Here is a 13,882-nt window from a genome sequence, read left to right on the forward strand (position 1 = left end):
ATGAGGTGGCCAAAGTATTGGAGCCTCAGCTTCAGGATCTGTCCTTCCAGTGAGCACTCAGGGCTGATTTCCTTCAGAATGGATAGGTTTGAGTCTCCTCCAGCACCATAATTCAAAAGCATCAATTCTTCGGCGATCAGCCTTCTTTATAGTCCAGCTCTCACTTCCCCCATGCTACACAGGGGTTTTCCTCCTCTCTGTCTGGATGGAGTGTGGACAGGTGTGCCCCCCCCCACAAGATTTGTCCACAAAGGACTACACCCTTTGAGCTGAAAGCAGGTAGTCACCCCTGTAACAGAGACCTCCACAGAGAGGGATCCTTTATGCCTTTCCTCTCCTTGATATATTGCACATCTGGGCTCGAGGAATCAGGCCTGGAAGTTGTCTTGCATGCAGAAGGTTCAATACCCAACGGCATCTCCGGGTAAGCCTGGGAATGCCTCCCCCCTGAAACCCTGGAGTGCTACTGCCAGTCAGAGTAGACGATACTGAGTTGGATGGACTCATTATCCGGCAGCTTCCTCTGTTCCTTTTAAATCAGCCCTATATTCACAGCCATGAGGACTAGAATCTTACATTACCTTTTGAAGAAGCACCATAGCATTTCTGTGCAATACCCAGACCTAACCCTAGATGTGGGACGCGGGTGGCGCTGTGGGTTAAACCACAGAACCAAGGAAGGTCGGTGGTTTGAATCCCTGCGACGGGGTGAGCTCCCTTTGTTTGGTCCCTGCTCCTGCCAACCTAGCAGTTCGAAAGCGCGTCAAAGTGCAAGTAGATAAATAGGTACCACTCCGGCAGGAAGGTAAAGGGCGTTTCCGTGTGCTGCTCTGGTTCTCCAGAAGCGGCTTAGTCATGCTGGCCACATGACTCGGAAGCTGTACGCCGGCTCCCTCGGCCAGTAAAGCGAGATGAGCGCCGCAACCCCAGAGTCGTTCACGACTGGACCTAACGTCAGGGGTCCCTTTACCTTTAACCCTAGATGTGCTGTTGCTCACTGCTAAGCGGCACTCGGCACACGCTCCAGGGCACTCTCGCCTAGCTTAACATTTCACACCTCCGCAAGTGCTTCAAGTACAGTGGTACCTCAGGTTACATATGCTTCAGGTTACATACGCTTCAGGTTACAGACTCCGCTAACTCAGAAATATTACCTCGGGTTAAGAACTTTACCTCAGGATGAGAACAGAAATCGTCCTTTGGCAGCGCGGCAGCAGCAGGAGGCCCCATTAGCTAAAGTGGTGCTTCAGGTTAAGAACAGTTTCAGGTTAAGAACGGACCTCCGGAATGAATTAAGTACTTAACCCGAGGGACCACTGTACAGTCATGGTTGGAGGGGTTGCCATGTTCTCTCTCCTGCTAGGGCTCTTGCGCCTTTAACAAGCCAGGCCAGATATCTTCGATCAAGGGTGTCCAACCTGTAGACCAAGCTTCCTCAAACTTGGCCCTCCAGATGGTTTTGAGACTACAATTCCCATCATCCTTGACCACTGGTCCTGCTAGCTAGGGATTATGGGAGTTGTAGGCCAAAAACATCTGGAGGGCCAAGGTTGAGGAAGCCTGCTGTAGACCAGACATCAGAGAGCCTTGCTTCCCAGCAGCCATCAAAATGGTCAGCAATGTTTGGAGAGCCACAAATCTGCACCACCCACTCCTGCTTAGACATTGAGGCTGGAAAGGCTCAGAATATTTTTTAAAACCACAATTCTGCTGTTAAGTGGATATCTTAGATTAGATTAACAGAGATGTACTGAGTGTGATTAATCTTGTGTTGCACCCCTTACATGATGACAAAGCTGTGTGCATGTCAGGGCTGTGTGCGAACCTTCCTGACCCTGGATTTCCTTGCCGACTGGTCAAAAGAGCTGAATATGTTTAACTTGGGAATATGCTTAGCCTGGGAGTCATTCTGGGCTCACAGCTGTCCATGGAGGCGCAGCTCAGTTCTGTGTCCAGGGCAGCTGTCTACCAGCTCCACCTGGTACGCAGGCTGAGACCCTACCTGCCTGCAGACTGTCTCGCCAGAGTGGTGAATGCTCTGGTTATCTCCTGCTTGGACTACTGCAACGCGCTCTACATGGGGCTACTTTTGAAAGTGACCCAAAAACTACAACTAACCCAGAATGCGGCAGCTAGACTGGTGACTGGGAGCGGCCACCAAGACCATATAACACCGGTCCTGAGAGACCTACATTGGCTCCCAGTACGTTTCTGAGCACAATTCAAAGTGTCGGTGCTGACCTATGAAAGCCCTAAACGGCCTCAGCCCAGTATACCTGAAGGAGCGTTGCCACCTCCATCGTCCAGCCCAGACGCTGAGGTCCAGCGCTGAGGGCCTTCTGGTGAGATGTGAGGATACAGGGACCAGGCAGAGGGCCTTCTCGGTAGTGGCACCTGCCCTGTGGAATGCCCTCGTATCAGATGTCTAAGAAATAAACAACTATCTGACGTTTAGAAGACATCTGAAGGCAGCCCTGTTTAGGGAAGTTTTTAATGGCTGATAGTGGGACGCGGGTGGCGGGGTGGGTTAAAGCCTCAGCGCCTAGGACTTGCCAATCGCATGGTCGGCGGTTCGAATCCCCGCGGCGGGGTGCGCTCCCGTCGTTCGGTCCAAGCGCCTGCCAACCTAGCAGTTCGAAAGCACTCCCAGGTGCAAGTAGATAAATAGGGACTGCTTACTAGCGGGAAGGTAAACGGCATTCCGTGTGCTGCGCTGGCTCGCCAGATGCAGCTTGTCACGCTGGCCACATGACCCGGAAGTGTCTCCGGACAGCGCTGGCCCCCGGCCTCTAGAGTGAGATGAGCGCACAACCCTAGAGTCTGGCAAGACTGGCCCGTACTGGCAGGGGTACCATTACCTTTTAATGACTGATGTTTTAATGTATTTTTAATCTTTTGTTGGAAGCCGCCCAGAGTATCTGGGGAAACCCAGCCAGATGGGCGGGGTATGAATAAATGATGATGATGATGATTAAGCAAAAGAAATTAATTCGGAACTACGAGCCTCGGAAACAAAAGGGCATGTTCAGAGTGCACCTCCCTGCCCAAGAAGGACTCTCTGTATTCAATAAGGCTGTTCCACAATATAAGAGCAGCCCTTATTTTGTTTTACATTGGGGTGGGGGAAACAGAGCTCTTTGGATGCTGCCAAACCACAACTCCCATCAGACCTAGCAAGCACACTCAGCAGTGGGGGATGATGGCAGCTGTAGTTTGATAGGAGGGCAAAATGTTCCCCATACCCAACATGGGAAACTGCCTTCAATGATGACCATGATGATGATGATGGAACCACAGCACTGGTCCTCCTTGCTCATTCCGATCCTGTTGTTGTTTAGTTGTTTAGTCGTGTTCGACTCTTCATGACCCCATGGACCAGAGCACGCCAGGCACTTCTGTCTCCCACTGCCTCCCACAGTTTGGTCAAACTGGTAGCTTCGAGAACACTATCCAACCATCTCGTCCTCTGTCGTCCCCTTCTCCTTGTGCCCTCCATCTTTCCCAGCATCAGGGTCTTTTCCGGGGAGACTTCTCTTCTCATGAGGTGGCCAAAGTCTTGGAGCCTCAGCTTCAGGATTTGTCCTTCCAGTGAGCACTCAGGGCTGATTTCCTTCAGAATGGATCGGTTTGATTTTCTTGCACTCCATGGGACTCTCAAGAGTCTCCTCCAGCACCAGAATTCAAAAGCATCCATTCTTCGGCGATCAGCCTTCTTTATGGTCCAGCTTTCACTTCCATACATCACTACTGGGAAAACCATAACTTGAACTAGACGGACCTTTGTTGGCAAGGTGATGTCTCTGCTTTTTAAGATACTGTCTAAGTTTGTCAAGTTTCCTATCCTAGATCCGCAGAATTATAGTTGGTCATTGAATGGCAATGCATTTCCATCTCCAGTGGCTTTTAAGCACATCCAAAGCATGATCTTTCCCTCAAAGGATTCTGGGCATTGTAGTTTAACCCCCCCCCCATGCTCTTCAAAAAGTGGCAGGTCCCAGCAAACCTTCCCAAACTACAGTGCTCAGAATTCTTGGGGGGCGGGGGGAGGAAATGTGCTTTCAAGGTACAGGCATCTCACACCCACCTTCTCACCAGCAGGTCTTGAGTTTTTCCAAGCATCGCTCTCTTCCCACCCTACCTAGAGACACCAGGGATCAAAGCTGGGGCGTTCTGAATGCCAAACAGCTGCAGGCTCATTCCTCACCCTGATACAGTGGTAACTCGGGTTACATACGCTTCAGGTTACACGCGCTTCAGGTTACAGACTCCGCTAACCCAGAAATAGTGCTTCAGGTTAAGAACTTTGCTTCAGGATGAGAACAGAAATCGTGCTCCGGCGGCACGGCAGCAGCGGGAGGCCCCATTAGCTAAAGTGGTGCTTCAGGTTAAGAACAGTTTCAGGTTAAGAACAGACCTCCGGAATGAATTAAGTACTTAACCTAAGGGACCACTGTACAGTCATGTTTGGAGGGGTTGCCATGTTCTCTCTCCTACTAGGGCTCTTGCGCCTTTAACAAGGCAGGCCAGATAACCCGAGGTACCACTGTACTGTATCGTGAAGCTGAGGCTCCAATACTTTGGCCACCTCACGAGAAGAGAAGACTCCTTGGAAAAGACCCTGATGTTGGGAAAGATGGAGGGCCCAAGGAGAAGGGGACGACAGGGGACAAGATGGTTGGGCATTGTTCTCGAAGCTACCAGCATGAGTTTGACCAAAGTGCAGGAGGCAGTGGAAGACAGGAGTGCCTGGTGTGCTCTGGTCCATGGGGTCACGAAGAGTCGGACACGACTAAACAACAACAACCACTGTACTTTGTTGGCTTCCCAGAGGCACCAGCGCTGGACCGGCAGTCCCCTGATCTGACCCAAGAGGGTCTTTCTTACATTTTTGGGTTTGGGTGCCTGCCGGCCAAGGAATTGCCCAGAGGACACCCATCTCTCAGTTCCCCACTGCCCCAAAAAACCTGGGCAATATTTTTTGGAATAAAGTCAGGAGAACAGGTGTAGGTTTTAGAGGGAGTTGGGCCACTGGCCATCTAGCCCATTGCTGCCAACACAGACTGGCAGCAGCTGTCCAGGATCTCAGGCAGGGGAGATTTCAAGCCCTAACTGGAGATGGAGCCTAGGACCTTCTGCATGCAAAGCAGGTGCTCTACCACTGAGCAAAGAATGTGAGGCGAGCCCGCTGTGTCAGGATCAGGCCAATGGCCCATCTTAGTCCAGCATCCTGTCCTCACAGCCATATGCCCCGAAGGGAAAGCAGGATTCAATCACAAGAGCCCTCCTGTGGTTTCCAGCAACTGGTCTTCAGAAGCATCCGACTTTTAGAAGACATCTGAAGGCAGCCCTGTTTAGGGAAGCTTTTAATGTTTAACAGACCACTGTACAGTGGTACTTCGGATGACATACGCTTCAGGTTACATATGCTTCAGGTTACAGACTCCACTAACCCAGAAATAGCGCTTCAGGTTAAGAACTTTGCTTCAGGATGAGAACAGAAATCGTGCTCTAGTGGCACAGCAGCGGTAGGAGGCCCCATTAGCTAAAGTGGTGCTTCAGGTTAAGAACAGTTTCAGGTTAAGAACGGACCTCCGAAGGAATTGAATACTTAACCCGAGGTACCACTGTATTTTAATACTTTGTTGGAGGCTGCCCTGGGTGGCTGGCGAGACACAGCCAGATGGGTGGGCTATAAATAATAATCATAAATCATCATCATCATCATCATCACTGTTTCCGACCATGGAAGGAGAACATAGCCATCGAGCATAGCTACGGGCCATCGCTAGCCCCCCCTCCATGCATTTGTCACTGCCTCCTGCAGCAGCGAGTTCCGCAGGTTAACCACGCGCTGCGTGTCCTTCCCTTAAAAAGTGATGCAAGATCCCAGTCCTCATTGCTCAGAAAAGGGAGTCTCCCACCGAGTAGTGCTCTAACACCGTGCGATGGTTCTTCCCCTTCTCAGAAGCATAGAATTGTAGGGATCCCCAACGGTCATCTAGCCCAACTCCCCCCCCCCCCCAGCAATGCAGGAATCTCAGCTAAAGCACCCATGATACGTGGCCATCCAACCTCTGCTCAAAAACCTCCAAGGAAGGCACTTAAACCCACGACTGATTCCCCCGCCACCGCCTGGAGCGCGGTGTCACCACGTGCGCCCGATCTAAACCAGCGCGGATGCCTCACCTGGGAAGGCGCAGCCGCCACCCTCTGCAGAACCAAGAGGAGGAACAGCAGCCACGTAGGGCGACTCCAAGCACCCATGGCGACTCCGGGTCTCTCTCCCCACTTCTTCAGAACAGGGAGGTGGGCAGAGCGCAGGCCGCCCATCTGCCCGCCCGGCGAGGAGAGCGCAGGGCGCAGGGACCTCCCCAAAGCGCGCGGGATATGGGCCGGGCGAAAGAAAAGAATAAAATCAACTACGGGGTTGGGGGTGGGGGTTGGGGATGCGGTCAACCTCAGGACTCCGCCCCGAGGGGCCTACATACAATTAACTTTTTTTAAATTAAAAAAAAACCCCAAGGTCTGAGGCCATCCTTGCCTGAGAACGTGGTTTCCAAATCACACATCACAGGCGCTTACCGGTAGCTTATCTCTCGCCTTTCCCGCTATCTGCCTCAGTTTGCCTCCTGTGAAATGGGGACAAGCCTATCCAGGGTTGACCGGTCAGGTGTTATTTGGGGTTGTTGTTTTTTTAAAAAAACTGCCCTTTGTTTTTGCACTCTTTTAAACCAAGTAGTGTGCGCGATTGCGAGGGAGGGAATCTTTGGCCCTCGCAGATGCAGTTGGATTTCAACACCCAGGAAGACAGCATTAGCAATGGTTAGAGCGCGGGGTGTGTGTGATGGGAGGTGAAATCCGGCATCATTTAGGGAGGGCCATCAGTGTTCCCCCTGCCTGGGCTTAAAAGGCAGCTGAGGTCTGCCGGCTGCCTGCTGGTCTCTTAGGCTTGCAGAGTTATCACCTGCTATTATTTTTTCCAAATAAGGTTGCGCTTAAAGAAACAGAAAAGTGCTATTTAGAAGCCCTCTTTAGTAGGGAAAGGGACGGGGGTGGCACTGTGGGTTAAACCACAGAGCCTAGGACTTGCCTATTGGAAGGTCGGCAGTTTGAATCCCCGCCTAGGGGTGAGCTCCCGTTGCTCGGTCCCTGCTCCTGCCAATCTAGCAGTTCGAAAGCACGTCTAAGTGCAAGTAGATAAATAGGTACTGCTCCAGCGGGAAGGTAAACGGCGTTTCCGTGTGCTGCTCTGGTTTGCCAGAAGCGGCTTAGTCATGCTGGCCACATGACCCAGAAGCTGTACGCTGGCTCCCTTGGCCAATAAAGCGAGATGAGCGCCGCAACCCCAGAGTCGGTCACGACTGGACCTAATAGTCAGAGGTCCATTTACCTTTACCTTAGTAGGGGAAGTACTGTGGCTCAGTGTTGGAGCACCTGCTCTGCATGCAGAATGTCCCAGATTCAACCCCCACCCCCAGCACCTGCCGACTAACACCCTGGAGAGCTGCTGCCAGTCCGTGCAGACACCACTAAGCTAGATGGGACCAAGGGTCTCATTCCGTGCGATGCAGCTGCTTTGTTCTCTCTCGTTCCCCCTCCCTCTGCTGCAAGTAATCTCTTATGACAGGCAGCGTGTGGTGAGGCTGGACTGATAACAGAACTATTTGGGTGTTATTTTCATTTCTTAAATTGTTTTTTTTAGGGGGGAGAAAGTCACGCCTTTTTTTAAAAAAGCGTCGCTATTAAATGACTCTGCCTTTTGTAATGTGTAAGATCACACACCCGGAGAATATTTATGCTTAAGCGATACGCTTGTAATGAATAGCAAGGGTTAATGGCTGGTCTGGAGCAGTTTCACTGGTGGCTGTGGGTTCATTTACTTAGTAATGCAAGATTGGGAGGGGGGGGCTTTCCCTGCTGGGTCAGACTGAAAGGGTCCAGCGTCTTGGTCACACAGTGGCCAACCAGGACCCAAGCTTTAAGACCACTTACCTGCAGCCATTCACCACCAAAACTGTCATTTGGGGGTAAACTGCCTCTAAATATGGAGGCTCCATCAATTTGGTTGTGGCTGACAGCCGGGAGAAAAGCAATGACAAACCTAGACAGCATCTTAAAAAGCCGAGACATCACCTTGCCAACAAAGGTCCATATAGTTAAAGCTATGGATTTCCCAGTAGTGATGTATGGAAGTGAGAGCTGGACCATAAAGAAGGCCGATCGCCGAAGAATTGATGCTTTTGAATTATGGTGCTGGAGGAGACTCTTGAGAGTTCCATGGACTGCAAGAAGATCAAACCTCTCCATTCTGAAGGAAATCAGCCCTGAGTGCTTCCTGGAAGGACAGATCCTGAAGCTGAGGCTCCAATACTTTGGCCACCTCATGAGAAGAGAAGACTCCCTGGAAAAGACCCTGATGTTGGGAAAGATGGAGGGTACAAGGAGAAGGGGACGACAGAGGACGAGATGGTTGGACAGTGTTCTCGAAGCTACCAGCATGAGTTAGACCAAACTGCGGGAGGCAGTGGAAGACAGGAGTGCCTGGCGTGCTCTGGTCCATGGGGTCACGAAGAGTCGGACACGACTAAACTAAACAACAACAACAACTGCTGGGACCAGTGGTCCTGCCTTAAGAACATAAAAGCCTGGGGTTAGAATCAAAGAATTACAGAGTTGGAACGGGATCTTTTGACTCCGTTTGGGGTTTGAACCCACAACCCACAAGCAGGACATGAGTGCAGCGCTCTCCAGACATGTGATTCCCAGCTGCTGGTATATGCAGATTTTGCCCTTGTTCCTCAGGAAATTTCAGGAATTATATCTCTGGGATGGGAGCAGGATAAGGGATCTGCTAATGGCAGAGCAATAAAACTGCTAGCCCATTCGCCAAGCTAAGCAGGGTCTGGTTTGGTTTCAAAATGGGATGCTGAGATCCCTGCATTGCAAGGAGGTTGGAGTAGATGACTCCAACAGTCTTATGATTCTATGAACTCTCAGTACCCTTAGCAGTTCCCATGATTCTTTGAGGGAAGCCATGGCTGTTAACGAAGGGGTGTCATGGTGCCTTGAATGTGATCGATGCCTTACCTACGTCCTTCGTCAAAAAGCCCATTGCGACCCATGCTTTGCAGAGGGAGGGAGAGGCACTGTGGCCTAATGGTTAGAGTGTTGTGCACGTGATCAAGGGAAATCTAAAAAATGTAGTACAGTGGTACCTCGGGTTAAATATGCTTCAGGTTACAGACGCTTCAGGTTACAGACTCTGCTAACCCAGAAATAGTACCTCAGGTTAAGAACTTTACTTCAGGATGAGAACAGAAATTGTGCTCTGGCGGCGCGGCAGCAGCAGGAGGCCCCATTAGCTAAAGTGGTGCTTCAGGTTAAGAACGGTTTCAGGTACAGACCTCTGGAACGAAATAAGTACTTTACCCGAGGTATCACTGTATAAGCACCGACAACTGGGAAACACTGGCCTACGAGCGCTCCAGTTGGAGAACAGCCTTTACCAAAGGTGTCATGGGCTTTGAAGACACTCGAACTCAGGACGAAAGGGAGAAATGTGCAAAGAGGAAGGCAAGCTTGGCAAATCCACACCGTGATCAACTCCTGCCCGGAAACCAATGTCCCCACTGTGGAAGGACGTGTGGATCCAGAATTGACCTCCGCAGTCACTTACGGACTCGCTGTTAAAACCGTGTTTATGGAAGACAATCTTACTCGGCTATAAGTGATTGCGGAAGAAGTACAGTGGTACCTTGGGTTACAGACGCTTCAGGTTACAGATGCTTCAGGTTACAGACTCCGCTAACCCAGAAATAGTACCTCAGGTTAAGAACTTTGCTTCAGGATGAGAACAGAAATCGCGCGGCGGCAGCGGGAGGCCCCATTAGCTAAAGTGGTACCTCAGGTTAAGAACAGTTTCAGGATAAGAACAGACCACTGGAACGAATTAAGTTCTTAACCTGAGGTACCACTGTAGTTATTTTGATAAGGAAAGCTGAAAGAGGGTGATACAAGAGTATAGGACCAAACTTCTTGGAGCCCAGGTCCCTTTAGGCCCCCCCCCATAAAATATTTGAGGAAGCCACCCCCCCCAGCTGATGGGCATTGCCATTCAAATGGTGTTTGTGACCATATCTTGTGATTGATTATGCAGGGTGGGGGTTTACCTGCGACCCCCCCCCCGCAATATTTTTTCAAATTGGCATCCCCGGACAAGAGTCCTGCTGCCCATTTAATCCAGCATCCTGTTTTCGCAGTGGCCAACCAGATTCCTGTGGAAAACCCGTATGAAGGACCACAGCCCAACAGCAACTTTCCCCTCCTACGGTTTCCAGCAATTCAGAAGTATTATTGCCTTTGACAGTAGAGGCAGAGTATAGCTTTCACGGCTAGTAACTATCAATAGCCTTATTCTCCTCCGTGAATTTGCCCATCCCTCTTTCTTTCTTTCTTTCTTTTTTATAATAATTTTTATTGCATTTTCGATTTTATCATAGTTACAATTTCCAAACATAATTCAATAAACTCAAATATCACTCTATCCAAGCATCAACCGCCTCCCGCCCCTCTTTCTGCCTTCCATACATATTTACTTTATTCTTAGCGTTTCTATAACCACTTTTTTAACCTTCTCTCATTTTTTTAAAAAAATTCCCCTCATTAAATGTAAATCAGTTCCTTCTAATCACATGACAAAACATTTCAACTCAAAGCTACAAACGTTTTCAGATGTTTACAATATTCTTTCATTATATAATATATAATCTGCTCCAGTCCTTTTGAAACAGCTCGTCACGCTGATTACGGATTTTCCCCGTCAGCTTTGCTAACTCCACATTTTCCACCATCTTACTCCGCCATTCTTCCACTGTTGGAAGCTCCTGTGATTTCCATTTCTGAGCCAAAAGTATCCTTGCGGCCATTGTGGGATACATAAACAAATTCACATTTTTTGGGGAGTTTCATCTCCAATTAAACTTAACAGAAACACCTCTGGTTTTTGCATTGAAATTGTATTTAAAGATCTTTTTTTAATTCATTGTAAATTAGATCCCAATAGGCTTTCACCCTGGTACACGTCCACCACATATAATGGAAGTTACATTCTTACATGTCCAGCAATTTTTATCCTGATTTCTATACATTTTTGCCCATCCCTCTTTCAAGGCCATCCAAGTTGCTGGCCTCCTGCAGTGGCGAGTTCCACAGTTTAACGGCGACGGACTGCTGAGTGCAGGACTAGCTTCCATCCGCCCTGAATCATCCATTGCTGACTGCAACGAAAGGAAAGTTTGAAATTGCAACTGAAGGTTGCAAGCAAAGGAAGGGTAACAAAAAGAAGTCTAAGCATCTTTAGTGCCAAGTCATGAATTCATGGAGGACAAATTCTGATGAAGGGATGCAGGTGGCCCTGTGGGTTAAACCACAGAGTCTAGGACTTGCCAATCAGAAGGTCGGCGGTTCGAATCCCCGCTACGGGGTGAGCTCCCGTTGTTCGGTCCCTGCTCCTGCCAACCTAGCAGTTCGAAAGCACATCAAGTAGCGCAAGTAGATAAATAGCGCAAGTAGATAAATAGGTACAAGTATAAGCGCAAGTAGGTATAAGCGCAAGTAGATAAATAGGTACCACTGTGGCGGGAAGGTAAACAGCGTTTCCGTGCGCTGCTCTGGTTCGCCAGAAGCGGCTTAGTCACGCTGGCCACATGACCCGGAAGCTGTCTGGGGACAAACGCCGGCTCCCTCAGCTAATAAAGAGAGATGAGATGAGAGTCGGTCACGACTGGACCTAATGGTCAGGGGTCCCTTTACCCTTTACCTTTACAATTCTGATGAAGAGTAAAATTAATCAGAGGTGTGGCCAGAGAGAACCAATCAGAGGTGCGGCTGGAGACTTGACGTGAGAATGGGGTTTCATGTTCAGGAAAACACAAAAAGAGCAAGAATTCAGGTGGGGGCTTCCTCTCTGCGTGATTTCTTGCAACTTTTAGCTGATGTATATTTTTGTCTTTCCCCCAACAGCGGCTTCTACGAAAGCACGCTCACTTAATGTTTTTGAGAGATTTCACATTTCCTTGTGTGGTTGATAATAGGCCGCACAGATACTAGATTTTCTGTGGGTCCGCCCCCCCTTGCTTTTATCAGTTTTGTAACAGAAAGTGCCTACAAATCATAAATAGCAAACAACAGGTGAGGAATCCTTAGAACAAGAATAATGGTAAGTTAAAAACTAAACAAGATCTAAAGGAAAGGTCGACATTTAGTCCGATTATTTCTGACTCTCTTCATGAGTTCCAGCATAGGAATGCCAAAATACCGGAACGTGGGACAGTCAAATTCAAATCTGGTAGTGTAAGTTTTTCCCAATTACTCATTCTTCCAGTCTTAAATTCATTCTCCACTAAGATAGGGCATATAAGATAAAGGCCACCATTCGTCAGTTAATTTTAAATAAATTTAAATTTTGCATAGCACTTTCTTTTCTGTTTTTTCTGTTCTTTTCCCCTTCTGTAAGGTGGTTTGAGAGGTAGGAGTATGGTATAAATTCCTTAAACCAAAAAGTAAAATAAATAGATGAAAACCCACATGTCTCATGGATACCATGTTCTGATTCAAAGGGAGAATGCGATGAAGTGGGAAGAGAAAAACTATTAAGAATTATGCACTTGGCAACATTTGCAGGCAGGAATTAACAGTAGAAAAACGAACTTTTTGTTTGACATCTCCTGACCTTTCTGTTTTCAATCATCCCTTTTCAAGGAACCCACAGGGCAGTGAGTTCAGACCTTATCCACAGTTCCTATCAAAAGAAAGACAGAAATCTCTGATTCATCCATTGCCAGGGTGATGCTTTTGTGGCATCATCAGTTACTAGTTCGGTTGGCCAGCATCCCACACATTCCCTGTTCCTCAAAAGGCTTCTCAAAGCTTTCCAATCAAAAAAGGAGTTGCTTCTACACTCCCACGCAGCTGTCCTGAACTCATATGGTTAAGGCAGCGTTCCCCACATAGACTATAGACCGCTGTGTGCTGCCTTGAGACATTTATCGTTTAAGAATTTGTTCAATAAATCAATAAAAGCCTGTGGGCTGTTCGTGTTCAGTACAATTGCACCAGAGTGTAGAAGGAACAAATATTTCATTCAATATAAACTGGCACTTGGGATTTATCAATGCCCTCAGTTCTGCCTGTTAATTACCATCTTTGGCAGTCAGCGCTGAAACACAACCTGGTTGTTACATTTTAATTACTTTACTTTTGCGTTTGTGTGCAATCTATAAATATTCTTATAAATATTCAAACAACCCCCCTCCCCCCAAAAAAAAACCCCAAGCCCACCTACACAAAAGAGAGGGAGAAACAGCCTTGATGGTGTTTTCAGAAGTATTTTAAAATATATATATGAAAAATCAGAGGCAGCATCTGTATCTGTGTGGTGGCATTTGCTTCTTTTAAACTCATGGTTGCCCTCTGGCGGTTTAAATAAGTACATCTATTAAAAAGAAGTAAGATTTCTTTTTATTTTTGAAAAAAAGGAGTTCCCCGCGAGATTGTGAGTGGTCAATTTTTAGTCAATTAAAAAAGACTTTTAATTGACGCATCTAACCCTGGGGTGGAAAACGTCCCATTCAGAAGCCTGACCCAGCCTTCCAAAGGTTGTAGCTAGCTAAATTCTACTCGGGAGTAGACGCACCAAAATTGACAGACCTAGGTTAGACTTTGGGACGCGGGTGGCGCTGTGGTCTAAACCACAGAGCCTAGGGCTTGCCAGTCGGAAGCTCGGCGGTTCGAATCCTCGTGACAGGGTGAGCTCCCGTTGCTTGGTCCCTGCTCCTGCCAACCTAGCAGTTTGAAAGCACGTCAAAGTGCAAGTAGATAAATA

The 13,882-nt window shown here is 48.4% G+C and overlaps 1 protein-coding gene across 1 annotated transcript in view; it reads right to left on the reverse strand.

Annotated features, from left to right (window-relative positions):
* Nucleotides 1-6,313, reverse strand: part of TNFRSF8 (TNF receptor superfamily member 8) — a 33,102-nt gene extending 26,789 nt beyond the window's left edge. Inside the window, exon 1 of the mRNA XM_083454072.1 lies at nt 6,187-6,313. Within this exon, the coding sequence (XP_083310198.1) occupies nt 6,187-6,264 (78 nt within the window). The 5' untranslated portion in view covers nt 6,265-6,313. The remainder of the gene's footprint in view (nt 1-6,186) is intronic.
* Between the last annotated feature and the right edge of the window lie 7,569 nt (nt 6,314-13,882).

Source organism: Podarcis tiliguerta (assembly GCF_965153285.1).
Source record: "Podarcis tiliguerta genome assembly, chromosome: 8".
In the NCBI taxonomy this organism is placed as follows: Eukaryota; Metazoa; Chordata; class Lepidosauria; order Squamata; family Lacertidae; genus Podarcis; species Podarcis tiliguerta.